The following is a 13,827-nucleotide window of genomic DNA, read 5'->3' as shown; positions in this document are numbered from 1 at the left end:
CCTAGCTGGGTACCACAACATCGTCTCCTCCAGCCCTTTCTCCCCTGGCCTCCGTACGCTCCTTGAGGGCCACCCACTGCAAGCCTTCCCGTATTTAGCAGGCAGCCTCTGCTTGGCCACTGCTAGTGACAGAACCGTTTTGTCGCAAAACGTGCATCTCCTTCCCAGACCACAGCCCGGGGTTGGGTGGGTGGGGGGGGGGAGTTACCCTCTCTGGCCGCCTAGCAAAACATCCTCTTTGCCCAACATCCCGGCTTGCGTTTCTAAGGGGAAATCCCCACAGCGCACCTCCACCAGCAGCTCTCCGCCCTCTCCTCCGCGGCTGCCCGGCACCCGTGCCGTCCCCCCGCCTCCGCGGACCTCTGCCACCGGGACCGGCGGTGACGCCCGAGAGACTGGGCGAGGCGGAGGCGCCGGCGGCCCCGTGCGCGCCCGCCGCCGCCGCCCTCCCGCTCCCGCCGCGCCGGGGGAGGGCGGAGGAGCGGGGGGCGGGCGCGTTTCCTGTGGAAATCCCGGAGCCTCCCGCTCAGCTCCGCCCCGCGCCTCTCTCCGCCCGCCGCCCGGCCATGCCGCAGCCCTAGGCAGCCGCCGGCCGCTCCCTGCCCTCGGCCCCCGCGCCGGGCACCGCCGCCGGCCCTGCCCGATGGGCGGCCTGCTGAGCGGCGTCAGCTTCAAGGAGCCCACCACGGTGGAGGACTGCGACTCCACCTGGGACACCGACTCCGAGCCCGAGCCGCCCCAGCCCGGCGGCGAGCCGCGGCGGCCGCAGGGGGTGGGCACCGCCGCCGGAGGCGGGGAAGAGCCGCCCGAGCCGCCGCCGCCGCCGCCCGCCGCCGGCTGCCGGCCCGAGCAGCCCCCCCAGCAGCAGCAGCAGCAGCAGCAGCAGGACGAGGGGGAGAGGGCGGAGGCAGACGCCACCAGCCCCGAGCAGGTACCGCCAGCACCGGCCTCCCCACGGGCCGCGGCCCCCCCGGAGGAGGAAGGGGCGCGGGCGGGGCGGGCTGGGGGGTGGTATCCGCGGGGAGCCCCGTGGGCACCGCGGCGCTTTCCGCTTTTGCAGCCTGCGCTGTGGCGTGTGCGCGGCGCGGCGAGCGGAGGCAGCGCGGCGCGCCGGGATGCGCCGGGGCGGGATGCGCCGGGGCGGGATGCGCCGGGGCGGGCGCTGCTGCCGCCGCCCCGGCGGCGCGGAGGCGGCCTGAGCACGAAGCGAAAGCACTCGGGTCCGGGCGAGGCAAACTTGTGGGGCTTTGTACGGGCAAACCCAAAAAGCCCTTCTCTACCGCCTGTGCGGATCCGCCTCCCGCCGGCCAGGGGCCGGGGCCGAGGAGCCGGCGAGGAAAATCATCATTAAAGCTGCCAGGAGCCTTTTAGCCCCGGAGAAGAGGCCGCCAGATTTCACGGCAGGCCCCTCCGCGGGTGGCGCGGCAGGTGGGACGCTCGGTGCTGCTGCCCGCGGCCCCTCGGCTGCACGGGGTGGGACGGGCACTGCGACGCCTGCTGCCGCCCTCGCCAGCGGAGAGTTTGTTGGAAACTTTGAAATACCGGGTTAAATGTGGTCTCGAACCGGTCCTGCTAGTTCTGCTGTTTAAAGCACTGAACTGTGGGTCATGCGCACCACGTTTGTGACTTCCTCACTGGGTCTGGGGTCAGGAGCTTTTAGAGGCAGGTTCTGCCTTTCAGGAACCTGTAGAAAATACTGGCTCCGAAGAAGCAAAGCGTTGCTTTGCCGGTGATTTTGTTGGAGTTAGAGTTGAATGTAGGATGGATAGGCTTGGCCTTTCTCTTAGCCTCTTAGCTGTGTTACATTTAGATATAGTTCAGAAACTGCCATTGTGCAAAATCAGGTACGAATAAGCTTTTTTCCTCTTCTACATGATACCTGATCAGACAGCTAAGGCCTGATGACTGATTGTCGGAGGGAATTCCTTGTTCAAATGAGCGGGTTTTGTCTGTTGCTGTGGTCAAAGTTAGTTAGGCAAAACGCTGCATGGAAACAGGTGCCAGTTTGTCTTTAATGCACTGTTGATAAGATTCATTGACGAGGGGATGGGCAATAATAAAGGCAAATGCCTGGTGCAGTCACCAGGGACCTTTCCTTTGTTAGGCTTGACTTTAAGCTATCCCATGGATATTGCAAGGAATGGAATTAAATATTTTTTTTTCTCATTTGACCTTTGATTTTAAAGTAGTGACTTATTTTTCCATATTAAAAAATATAAACTTGTTTTTACAGTAGAGCTATAAAGGGAAAAATGGAGTGGTTAGTGGCACACTTGAGTCTCTGTACACCGGTGCTTCTTCTTCTGTTTTTCTTAAATAGATGTAGCTTTTTCAAGTGCTCTCTGAAGTCAATGGGATTATTTCCGTTGACCTTGATGGGCTCTAGTTGCTTCAGGTCATAGCTTCCAAGCAGCTGGGGTCCAGTACAAGTTTTTATAGAAGACAAATTTTCTCCTATGCAAGCTTTCCTTAGGGGTTTAGAGGTACTTCTCACTAGGATTTAAATTTAAGTTCTAAAAAAAAAAAAAAAAAAGCAATAGAAAATGGTTCAAGAAAGTGTTAGGAATGCAAATTGGCTTGTCTGGGACTGTTCACTTTCTTGCACAGGATGCAGTGGTAGCAATTACACATGCCACAGGTTTGCAAATAGCATGACTTCCTGTTTAAAATGAATAGCGTCTCTGCATTTTCGTGTTCAGTTACTTACTTCATCTTGTATTACCACTTTCTATGTCATTTCAAAGTTTTACTTTTGGTAATGCCGATCAACCTGTTGATTCAAATTGAATGCAAACTCAATGAAAGGATCAGTCATATTTCATAGTTTATAGTTCTTGCTTGTTTGTTCATTTTTATTTAGGATTAAAGTATGTAGCGTTAAGTATTCAGCAGGGAGACTTCAAATTTTTGAAAAAAAAGGTCCAAAAATGTTCTAGATGTTTGCATTGTTGAAACCCCTTATGAAAAATAATTATTTTAATGTTACACAAATTCAGTAGTTAGCGTGTTTACCTATGGCTCTTATCTACTTTTTGAATATTTCAGAGTGGTGATGCAACTGAGCTTACAGCCAAGCCAAAGAGAAGTTTCTATGCAGCAAGAGATTTATACAAGTACCGACACCAGTATCCAGTAAGAATATTTTATAGTTTAAATTCTCTTGTTAGCAGAGAACAGTACACAACCCAAAAATTTGTACACTTTTATGTTGCTTAATATATATGAGAAATGAGAAGACTCAGAAACCAAGATATGCCAATGGGAGAGGAGTGAAATTAGTGCAACAGATTTCAGGCCAGATGTACAATTCCTTCACACCATGAGTTATGTCAGCCTGGAAGTAGTATCAGGAGCTCAGAAAAAAGCTTGCACCTTGAGCATCGGAGAAGGTGGATATAGTCTGAACGTCTTTTTATTATCTGTCTCACAGAAATTCCTTGAGACTAACGTCAAGGTCCTGCAATGCTTGCTGCCCTACCTCTATCTTTGTAGGAGAAGGTAGCAGCCAGAAGGAGCTTGCAAACAATTTTTATTGGGCTGAATCTTTAAGTACCTGAGTAATTCTGAGTAGCTTCAAGTTTTCTTAAAATTCTGATTTTTTTTTGTGCTCAGATTATTCAAAGAGCCAAGTACCACTCCATGGTTGATAATATCCTGTTTTATTTCTTTCAGCAGAACTTTAAAGATCTTCGATATCAAAATGACTTGTGCAATCTCCGCTTTTACAAAAATAAAATCCCCTTTAAACCTGATGGTAAGTAGTCTGTAACAGTAATAGCAATAACAGAAGAATGCTCGCTAATAATAGTAACAGGTAAAACTAGTGTGTTAATTACAGCACTAATGAACTAGCAGTGCATAGTTTTATATTGTATGACTTAAATGTGCCGTATTGAAATAGCATGTTGACGACACCGTGGATAACACAGAAGCAGGTTATGTTTAAACCAAAGTTGTCTCCTGATCTTGAGAGGAAGTTTTCAGTAGTGATACTATTCTCATACATTTTCAGCATGATGTAGTTTTGGGCACTGCCTGTACTGTTAACTTATGATGGGCGTACTTCCTTTTATTAAAAAAAGACAAAGTTGTTCCACTACACTCCACAAACTCTTGCTGCTTGAAAAGGCAGCATCAAGGATCAGGGCTTTATTCCTAGCCCTGTGTAAGGGATAACGAATGTGTTGCCACTTCCTCATGTGTGAGAAATGATATTATTATTGTTATTATAATAACCAAAGTCCCTAGTGGTTCTGTTTATGGAGCAGGAATCACATAAGCTAGGCTCTGCACAAACACAGAATGGATTGAAAGATGCAAACTTTGCTCTAGAGAGTTTGCAGTCAAAGTGTGACAGAAAAGAAGACGGCAGACAGATGGGGAAGCAGAATGAGACAGCAAAGAAGTATTGGGTAGAATGACGTGAGAGCTTAGCCATTGTCAAAAAATTTTGCAGGCAGAAAATGAGCTTCTGAGATTTTTTGAAAGATCCATAATGAGGTTACTTTGAAGGTGGTTTGCGGTGAGAGCCTCTCAGCATTAGAGCAGCATAGGAGGAAATCCAAAAGCGCGTGTTTCAATATGTAAGAAGTGAAAGTTGGAGGCAGCCGTTGAGGGCTGATGAGAGGCAGGAATCAATCCTGTAGCAGTAAAAGGTTCAGGTAAGGTAGGAAGGGGCAGGTCACAAAAGACTTTGAAAGTGAAGGCATGTAGTTTTTGTTTGATGTTGCAGAAAAGGGCATCACAATGGAAGAATGCAAAGAAAAGGCAATATAAAGAAGAAGTAGTCTAGAAACAGTTTCTTAGCAGCAGCATTTGGGGCAGAGATAAGTGTGGCAGAATTTTCACTTCTCAAGATCAGAAAAAAGGATGCTGAGATGCAGAATGTCAGAATCCTGATGGAAAGCTGGGTGGGAAAGAACGATATGTAGAAGGATGCAGACATGTAAATATAGCCTGAAAGGTGGAAGGTGGAAGGTGTTTGTAGGCAAGATAGTGATAATATCCTCAATAACTGAGAAAAAAAGTTAGATTGCATGAAAGAAGGATAAGACCTTTATTTTAGTCATGTTGAGCTTTGTCTGGACATCCATAGGCAGCTTCTGAAGGCCATGCTTTTAGCTTGGTTAGAGGAAGAGTTAGATCTGTGAATTACCAGCACAGAGATAACAGATTCATGAGATGTTACACAGACAACACAATTAGAGAGAAAGAGAAGGGCACTGAGGACCAAGTGAACCTGAAACTGAAAGACAAAGAAGGTTTGAGGAAGATCCTTTAGAGGACAGAGTGAAGGAGCAATTCCAGAGGATTATCCAGAAGAGAAGATAGTCATGGAAGCTAGAGGAAGGCGAAATTTTAGGAGCAAATCATGGTCGTGGTGTCAACAGTAGCTTATAGGCCCTGGAGGCTGAAGCGTTGATGGTTGTGAACTCTGGCTATGCCTAGATTTTTGAGAATGGGAAAGAACAGCCATCGCCTTGACCTAACACCGTGAAACTTTGACAGTGTTCAGGGGGAGTCTAAGGTGCTACATTATGGAGTGAAATACTGGTGAATGCTCTGAAAAAAAAAGGCATTTCTAGTACAATACTGGATCTGAAGTTTACTTTCACGGCCTACAGATTAGAGCATGGTTCTCGCTCAGAGCTGGCCTCTCTCTCCCCTCCCTGGAATTCAGTGGCAAATCTTCTAATGTTTGAAATGTAATTACTGTGAAATTTGGATACAGTGTGGTAATGGCATGAAGTCCTCTTAGTGATTTCCAGCCTTGTCTGCACTGGAAACCCCATGTTCTTAGCAACCCCATTGACTGGCTGCTTTCTTCATTTCCTGAAGAAAAGCAGCAAATGAAGCAATGCTTAAAATGAGGTCTCCCTTCCTATTGGGACCCAAGTAGAAATTTTCACTGAGAGAGAGAGTAAGACTTCATATATAGTGGGAGACTGTTTTAGAAATTAAGAAAATGGGGGCTTTGGGTTTTTTAGGCCAGTCCTGTGCTATTTGACTTTGAGAGAGGCCATGATACAGTGGTAAAACTCCTGGTAGTTTCAAAGAAGAAGTAGGCTAACACTGAGTGTTCATTCATGGAGTGAGAATGTGGAACATTTGGAACAAGGAACATCCTTTTGGGTATATTACGTATTTGTGCAGTGCCTAGAAAAGAGGTTCCCAGGTCCATGACTAAAGTTGAAGGGCACAGCCTCAGTACAAAAAATGATTAATTTCCTTTTATGTGTACTTTGTCCTCTTTTTCTATCACCCTTTCTTTCCAAGAGGAACTGATTGAACTTCACAACTTTTTTTAAGACTAATGAAAGTTGCGATTCTCATTTGTTTAGCATGAAATGGGGCACACGAGGTCAAACTCCTGCAAGTAGCCTCAGGACTGCTAGCCACAGCTAATTGCAAAAGATTTCTAGATCTTAATATCATTCTGAGCTGGAGAGATTTCTGAAATGGAAGATTTATTAGTGTTTATTCTACAAAGACGAGATATATGTACAGGTTTGTCATATTAAAGTAATGGCAGATGATTTGTGGCACTATATTTTACTGAAGTGGTTTGTCAGTTGTATCAGCATGATAAAGAAGTCTAGGACATGAGGACTTCTTGGAAAGTATATTTTACAGGGGTCACATACCCTCAGCTGGTAAGTAACTCAGTTTTAGCCTTTTTTTTTTTTTTAAATTAAAATATGATAAATCTCCTGCTTTTATATAAGTTTTAGTAGCTACATTCATTTTAAATGAAAACTAATTTATGTCTATAATAGTCCTTATTACAGAATGTGAAATAGAATTAAAGTATGTATTCTACCATTATGTTAGCTTGGCGTGTACTTTCTTGATGTAGCTGAAAGCTGTTTTTGATGGCTACCTAACAGTTTTCAAATTATTTTTATGCAGGGGTTTATATTGAAGAAGTCCTAAACAAATGGAAAGGAGACTATGAAAAACTGGAACATAACCACACTTATATACAGTGGTTGGTCACTTATTACTTATTTCTCTTCTAAAACATTAATTTGATTAAGTGCTCATATACTGAGAGCTGCGCACTTCCTCTTTTAACAGGCTTTTCCCACTGAGGGAGCAAGGTCTGAACTTCTATGCTAAAGAACTAACTACATATGAAATTGAGGTAATACAAATTGAGTTTAACAGAAACCATCAGATTAATATTGATACATTACTGCTTATTGTATACAGTTGAGTTGTTGTATACAATACAACAGTACTTGCTTTAGTACCATTTAGAATTTTAGATGCATTCTTTGTTTATTAGGAATTCAAGAAAACAAAGGAAGCAATTAGAAGATTCCTTTTGGCTTACAAAATGATGTTGGAGTTTTTCGGGATAAAGCTAATTGATAAAACTGGAAACGTAGCACGAGCTGCTAACTGGCAAGAAAGATTTCAGCATTTGAATGAGTAAGTAGTGACATACATATACTCGACACTCTAGAATTGCCATAGAATCTCTTTAGCCTTTCATCTTGTACAGAAAGGGAAGACACGTTTTCCAAAGTCTGTCAGGAAAAAAGAGAAAAAGAAATAGTCAATGATTGGTTTGTGTCTCTGTGTGTATGTTCACCTTACACATTTTTGTGATATGCTTCTCACCCTTTACCAGTCTAAGCAACATCAGTGAAATCCCTGAAAATACAACTTTCAGATGGTGCTGAAGAGGATCACAGTTCCAAATTAGTTTTGTCTGTCATCCTACTGAACATATTTTCACCTGATCCCAAAGTGATGCCTCTCAATTGTAAGGAAAGAGTGGCTTATCTTTGTATTCTCTTTTCTTTTATGAGAAAAGGCAAATTCTCCACACCTGTGTGGAAGCTAAATAATCAAGATTTCTTTCTCTCCTTAAACATGAAGTATTTCCTGTTTAACACTTTTAACTGCAATGCTTGACTGAAGAGCTTTGGACATGTACTGGGCCAAACTTTACCCCGGCTTTCACCGGATGACCATCTGTCACTTTCTTCAGCTTTGGGGGGAATGTAAGTCTGCACTGAGTTTTGTCCCATGCAGATTCTTTGTATCACAGTTCTTTTCAAGTTTTGTGATCGCTTTTCTAATATCTCTCATCTTGGAGCTGAAGCTTGATTTTGTGCAGTATTTTGTCCTCACATGCAGATGCAAGCTTGTTTCTTAAGGTAGGACTGCTGGTGGCTACATCTGGATGAATAATGGAAAAAATGTATTATGAATTTCACTCAGGTATTCTATGAGTCAAATCAAAAATGTGAGCTCTGACTGAGGCCACAGATAAAACAGGGTTTGAGGAAACTGCTCACTGCCCATCTTTATATTGTAATTCCTATAATCTCACCAGTGAGTAGCTACACAGATTTAAGTCAGGGGCTGCAACATTTTTTACCTAATTTTAGCTGTCCAAAATTTACATATCTACAATTTAGGCATTTAAGTTTTACTTTTCACTTAGACTTACTTTATGAAGGAAAGAGCACTTCAGAAACACTTCCAGAAGATAGTTCATTCCATTTATCTTAGACACGTACCTTATGACAGAAGGGGCTTGCCCTCCAGAGGGCATTCACTATGTAAGGAGTGTTGGTAGATAGTCTAGACTGGACACCCAGCTTTTAAACGACTTTAAGTGAAGTATAACGTCTATGCTTTCTTCTCGGGAAAAAATATATATAGCAGAAGAAATCAAATTCAGTAGACACTTTGATACTTTATCTATTGGCCTCAAAGCATTCATTTTACAGAGACTAATTTTCGCTCACAATGTCCTATCAAAGCAAGCTTCATCAGCTACGAGAAATTAAAGTACCGAAAGCTTGAAGTGCACATCTTGAGTGAGGCAAATAAGTCAGGAATTGCAGTTCTAGTGCTGTATCTCTGAATTTTTTATATTCTAGTTCAATAGGATTTTTTCAACCTTTTCTTTTCTCCCAAAGGTCTCAACACAACTACTTGAGAATCACTCGAATTCTGAAAAGTCTTGGTGAACTTGGATATGAGAGTTTCAAATCTCCCCTGGTAAAATTTATTCTCCATGAAGCTCTTGTGGAAGATACCATTCCGAATATTAAGCAAAGTGCTTTAGAATATTTTGTGTATACTATTAGAGACCGAAGAGAAAGGAGAAAGCTCCTGAGATTTGCCCAGCAACATTATACACCTTCAGAGCATTTTATCTGGGGACCCCCAAGAAAACAGAAGTCAGAAGGAAGCAAAACGAGTAAAAAGCCAGCATCTCCAATTTCTGTTCACAATAGTTGTATTTCTAAGCATAAGAAACTGAAAGGTCCTAAGAATACCTCCACAAGTGGAAGCTCAACTAGTAAAACAACTGAAGAAAGAAAGGTAGAACTCACAAAAAATGGGGAAGGAGATGACCAGGATGAACAAGAAATGAATTCTGATGCTGTTAAACAGAACAACAGTGAAAAGAACAGTGATACTGATACTAGTCAGCATTCAATATCAGAAGAAATTCATGATACTTCAGACAATGATGAGGACACTTCTCATTCCAAAAAAGATGATGAAAATCTGAACAGTGACTGTGGAACTCATCCAGGCACTGTAGAGAAAGATTTGTGTGACAGTGAGAATTGTTTGAATAATATATCAGCAGATCCACAGGACAACCTCAATAAGGATGCGCTTTCAGGGGAGACCAACACAAAAAACAAAGATGAGATAAAATCAGGAGTCTGAAGTTAAAACCCATTATGTTTCATATTGAATGAAACAAATTCTTCATTGCTCCTTCATTTTGGGTGAAACTTACAGCTGGTGTAGCATGAAAGTTCAGGAGACCTTGCTGGGTATGAATGCATCTCTTAAGTTGATAACTTTTTTAACCTCCATTTATCAGATGTAAACCGAGTGTGGCTATTTAAAACAGTTGTGTAATTTCAAAGCCTAGAAATTCATTATATTTTCCAGATAGATTGCAGTTTGCATAGAAAAGAACATTATCCTTTTTTGCCATTAGATTCATCCATTATTTTTAAAAAAAACATTACTTATGAGGAGCTCTTGAGGCATCAGAATCTTTACATTTGTTAAGTATTCGTTTCCTTTTATGAAATGACTAGAAATTATTTTGAGAGTACTGTTTTTCCGTGGAGAAGTTAGTTAAGTCCTTTGTTTTTATTCAAGGGCAGTATTTGCACAGCATCTTCTACCTTAGATTAGCATCCTTGTCTGAGACACTTAATAATGGATATCAAGACATCCCATGGATCTGGACATCATTTTACATTGAATAAAAGTTTAACTTATGATGAAACTGTACCCACAGCCTTTGGATACAGGGGAAGTTGCACTTTAGACTTCTTTTAGTCCTTTTCAAGTCTTCTCTTCTCATGACTCATTTGCTACTTTTTCTGATTTGGTGGCGAATGGGACCATTTTCTGGTCACTCTTAGTTTTGATCTCTGTTTGACAGCTCTCTTTTAATCAACTGCACTAAAACAGCTCACCCAGCTGTGTTTGGTTCCTGTAAACCCTCTTCCCTGGAGGTCAGTCACCAACGGCTCAAAAGTAACGTCTTTGCAATGCTGAAACTGCTGTTGTTGGTTTGGGTGAGAAGGGTAGTCCTGCTGTTTTATTTCAGCTGTCTGTTCTCTCCTATTGCTCTTTATTTGGGGGTATTTGGCAGTTTAATTTTATTTTGATCAATGTTTAATGTTATTTTAGGCTGAAACCTGAGAAAAGCCAGTCTGCTAGCCTGGCTAGAGCTGCACGGATAGGAATTTCCCAATTAAGAGCTTTCCCAACTTTGTTCCGTTAAGGGTCATCTCCTTTCCCTGAACAGCCTCTTTTGACTTCATTCCATGCAGTCAAGCAGGATTATATCGAGCAAGTTAATTATATACAATATGAATTAAAAATAATGCGGATAAAAGTTAGATTTTATATAGTCCTAAAATAGTCTTAAACATCTGTTCATGTTTTCTGTTTAAAAGTGTATATATTATCCACTGCCTTTAATGTATTTTTAATGAAATGTTATGATGCTAGTAGCTGACTGCAGCTTGCGTGTCAGAGTGCTACAGGATTTTATTCAAGTCCTATAACTCAAAACTCCAAAAACTCAAACAGAGGCTTCAGGGTTTTCAAAGCATAGATGAAATGTCTTCTATTTTTCTGTTTCACTAATTGCCATTCTGGTAGTGCATGCATTCATTGCTCTCCCCAGGTAGCTCTGTCTCTTGAGGTCAAGCAGAGTGGCAGTTTGAGATCTTGGTTCCCGTGGACTCAGGATTTTCCCTTCTAAAGAGGCAGGGAAGGAGCAAAACACATTCTTCCTTTTCCTGCACTGACTTGTAAGAAGAGGAACATACATATGTGGATCTTGTTAGGGGTAATCCAGGTTGCTCAAGCAAGAGTTGAGAGTAAAGCAAAATGCCCCAGAGAATATCCTCCCACAGCCACCACTTCTTGAGAGCTGGAAAGGTGCTGAGGGCCTCTCAGATTACCCTGGACTTGAACTAGGATCCCCTCTTTCATGTTTGCCGCTGACCTTTAGTGCAGAAGTGCACAGGAAATGCTGAGATTAAAAAAAAAAGTCCATATACTTAAAGAACTCTAACCTCACTCATATGCACGAGGAGAGCGAGTTTATGTTCTGCCTACAACTTTTTAAAACTCGAGTGCCTAACCTTGCCAACTTAATAGCATTTATTGTTTTAACATAGTTATTTCTTGAACAGCATGGGGAAAGTTTACACTCTGCAAATGAAGAACTCGTAAGGAAGCTAGCTTTAAAGCGCCTTCAGTTTATGGACATTCTATTTTAAGGTTAAACATATAAGTAAATACATAGTGCTCAAGTGAAATGGGGGATGCTGAGGGGTGTTATTATATTTATAATGAAATTTGATTTAATATAGATGACCTCAGGAGATCTTTTTTCTTTTGCCTACTGAATAAAAAAATGAGGAGGAATTTGGCTTTAGTTTAAACTAGAAAGTTACTGGGATACGCATCCAATGGATTTCTCTGCAGTATGTTATTCTGTCATTGTGACACAGCTTTCACCTATGTATGTTTGCTGAGGTCCATTCATAATTAAGTACTTACTATAAGAATGACATTTTTTTTCTGGCAGCTCTAAGCCGCCAGTGTATCTGAAAATATAGTCAAGATCTTTGGAACTATATCCGTATTCATTCTTTGGTTTTTTTTTTTTTTTTTTTTTTTAATCCACAACTCGGGATTTTTCTATCAGTTTTCTTAAAAGTGAGAGAGTAGTGGTGACATATCAATTGCATACAAAGAACTACGGGGATAAGAGAAGTAAGGTTTTTTTTTGTGTTGGATGGCCTCCTGTATTCTGTAATATTTGGCTTTTAGTTTTATCAATCGAATTACTCCAACAGCGCACTTCAGCTTTAACTACCATTTTCTGCTCTACGTAAAATGTGATGGTTTGACATTATTTTTATGGAGATTTTTTTTTCTGATTTTGCAAGTGCTTAAAAGAATGATTCATTGCAGGGCAATCATGCTGTGTAGCATCCCACTGAGGTTTGTGAGGTGCACTGTATGCATTTATCACAGAATCATGGCCTTAGCAACTAAAGCACCCTGTGCTTGCAGTTTGTAAGTATTGGCTTTCAGGTTTACAGTACAATGTATGTTGAAATGATTGTATTCTCATAAATGCCAACAATTAGACATTTAATCATTAATTCAGAAACTGAGGATGTGCAAAGCGATTGAGGACATTTGCTCACTACTAAACCTGTTTTTATCTTGCTATACGCTTACATATTTGGGGTTTTCTGTGTGCTTATAACAACGGTGTGCTTTGGCTCAGCCTTCTCCTCGAATCTGAACTATTCATATATCAAGGAAATGGAACTTCCCATGCCGGGATTCTTTCCTAATGAGCGTGTCTGCGTATCCTCTGACGGGAGGGATGTAAGCGGGAGTAGTGTTCATGTGGAAACACCTATGAATTTGATTTTACTTTAATTATCCTGCAGAGAGTGTATATCAGTGAAAGTGATTGTACAAGTCGTGCAAACACGCAGCACTTCATATTTAAGATTAGTTACAGCCCTGTGCCCTGTGATCCTGGATGTAAGTGTGCCTCAATACGTGAGAATGCATTGGCATAGAGCCTGAAAGCTTGTGCGCAGGAGGTAAGCACAGTAAGCCATTCAAATAAGAAAAGCAATTATGCACGTGCACATATCTAGGAGCAGAACTGAGCTTTCGGTGTCTATAGTTCTAGTAATTAGAGGGGTGATCCTGAAGGATGCTAAAAACATTTGCAACAAGCCTTTGAGAGCTGTTCCATGGCTTGGTCAGCTCCTCAGGATCATGCTCTAAGATTACAGCAAGCGGATGTGCTAGATATTTGTGTAACCTTAATTTATATTTCATGTAAACTAGTGTAATCCTCCTTAAATTATTCTAAAATAATTCTAGTAATCTGCAGTTGCATATACCTGTACTATAATCAGAAAGTTTACAGACCTTATAAGTTCTGTATAATTTTGATGGATGATCCAGTAGGGTAAGTCAAGAGAGGTTTAATAGATTTAAATGGAAAACAGTTCTTGTTTCTTTGTAAATAAAATTTATTTATATCTGTTTAACTGAATAATTTTGTGCACCTTTATTTCCTGAAAGTTGTGATGGTAATGATTTGTCTAGTGGCTGAGAAGCAGGGGGAAAAGACAAAGATCATATTAGGAATCAAAGGGCAGAAGAACGAGTGGTTTGTCTATTATAAACAGACTACCTGATAACAGCCTTTTGTGATCATATCTGTGAAACATACCTAATTCCTGTAGGCAATTTCTGAAAATATTTAATTTG

General features: G+C 41.8%; 1 protein-coding gene across 3 annotated transcripts; it reads left to right on the top strand.

Annotated features, from left to right (window-relative positions):
• Positions 1-553: 553 nt before the first annotated feature.
• On the top strand, positions 554-13,612 carry OGFRL1 (opioid growth factor receptor like 1). Of its 3 annotated transcripts, none has more exons than XM_068937505.1 (7): positions 554-931; positions 3,046-3,132; positions 3,676-3,754; positions 6,910-6,988; positions 7,078-7,144; positions 7,289-7,434; positions 8,940-13,612. In XM_068937505.1, the coding sequence occupies exons 1-7, from the start codon at positions 644-646 to the stop codon at positions 9,703-9,705; spliced, it is 1,512 nt and encodes a 503-aa protein (XP_068793606.1). In that variant the 5' UTR covers positions 554-643; the 3' UTR covers positions 9,706-13,612. The 3 variants fall into 3 exon arrangements, with proteins under 3 accessions (XP_068793606.1, XP_068793605.1, XP_068793607.1); XM_068937504.1 differs by having other exon boundaries at positions 3,673-3,754; XM_068937506.1 differs by lacking the exon at positions 554-931 and adding an exon at positions 1,882-2,483 and having other exon boundaries at positions 3,673-3,754.
• Positions 13,613-13,827: the final 215 nt, after the last annotated feature.

The sequence above is a fragment of the Struthio camelus genome, chromosome 3 (genome assembly GCF_040807025.1).
Source record: "Struthio camelus isolate bStrCam1 chromosome 3, bStrCam1.hap1, whole genome shotgun sequence".
NCBI classification, from domain to species: domain Eukaryota; kingdom Metazoa; phylum Chordata; class Aves; order Struthioniformes; family Struthionidae; genus Struthio; species Struthio camelus.
Note: the sequence above shows the minus strand (reverse complement) of the source record. Positions and strands in the feature narration are given on the sequence as shown.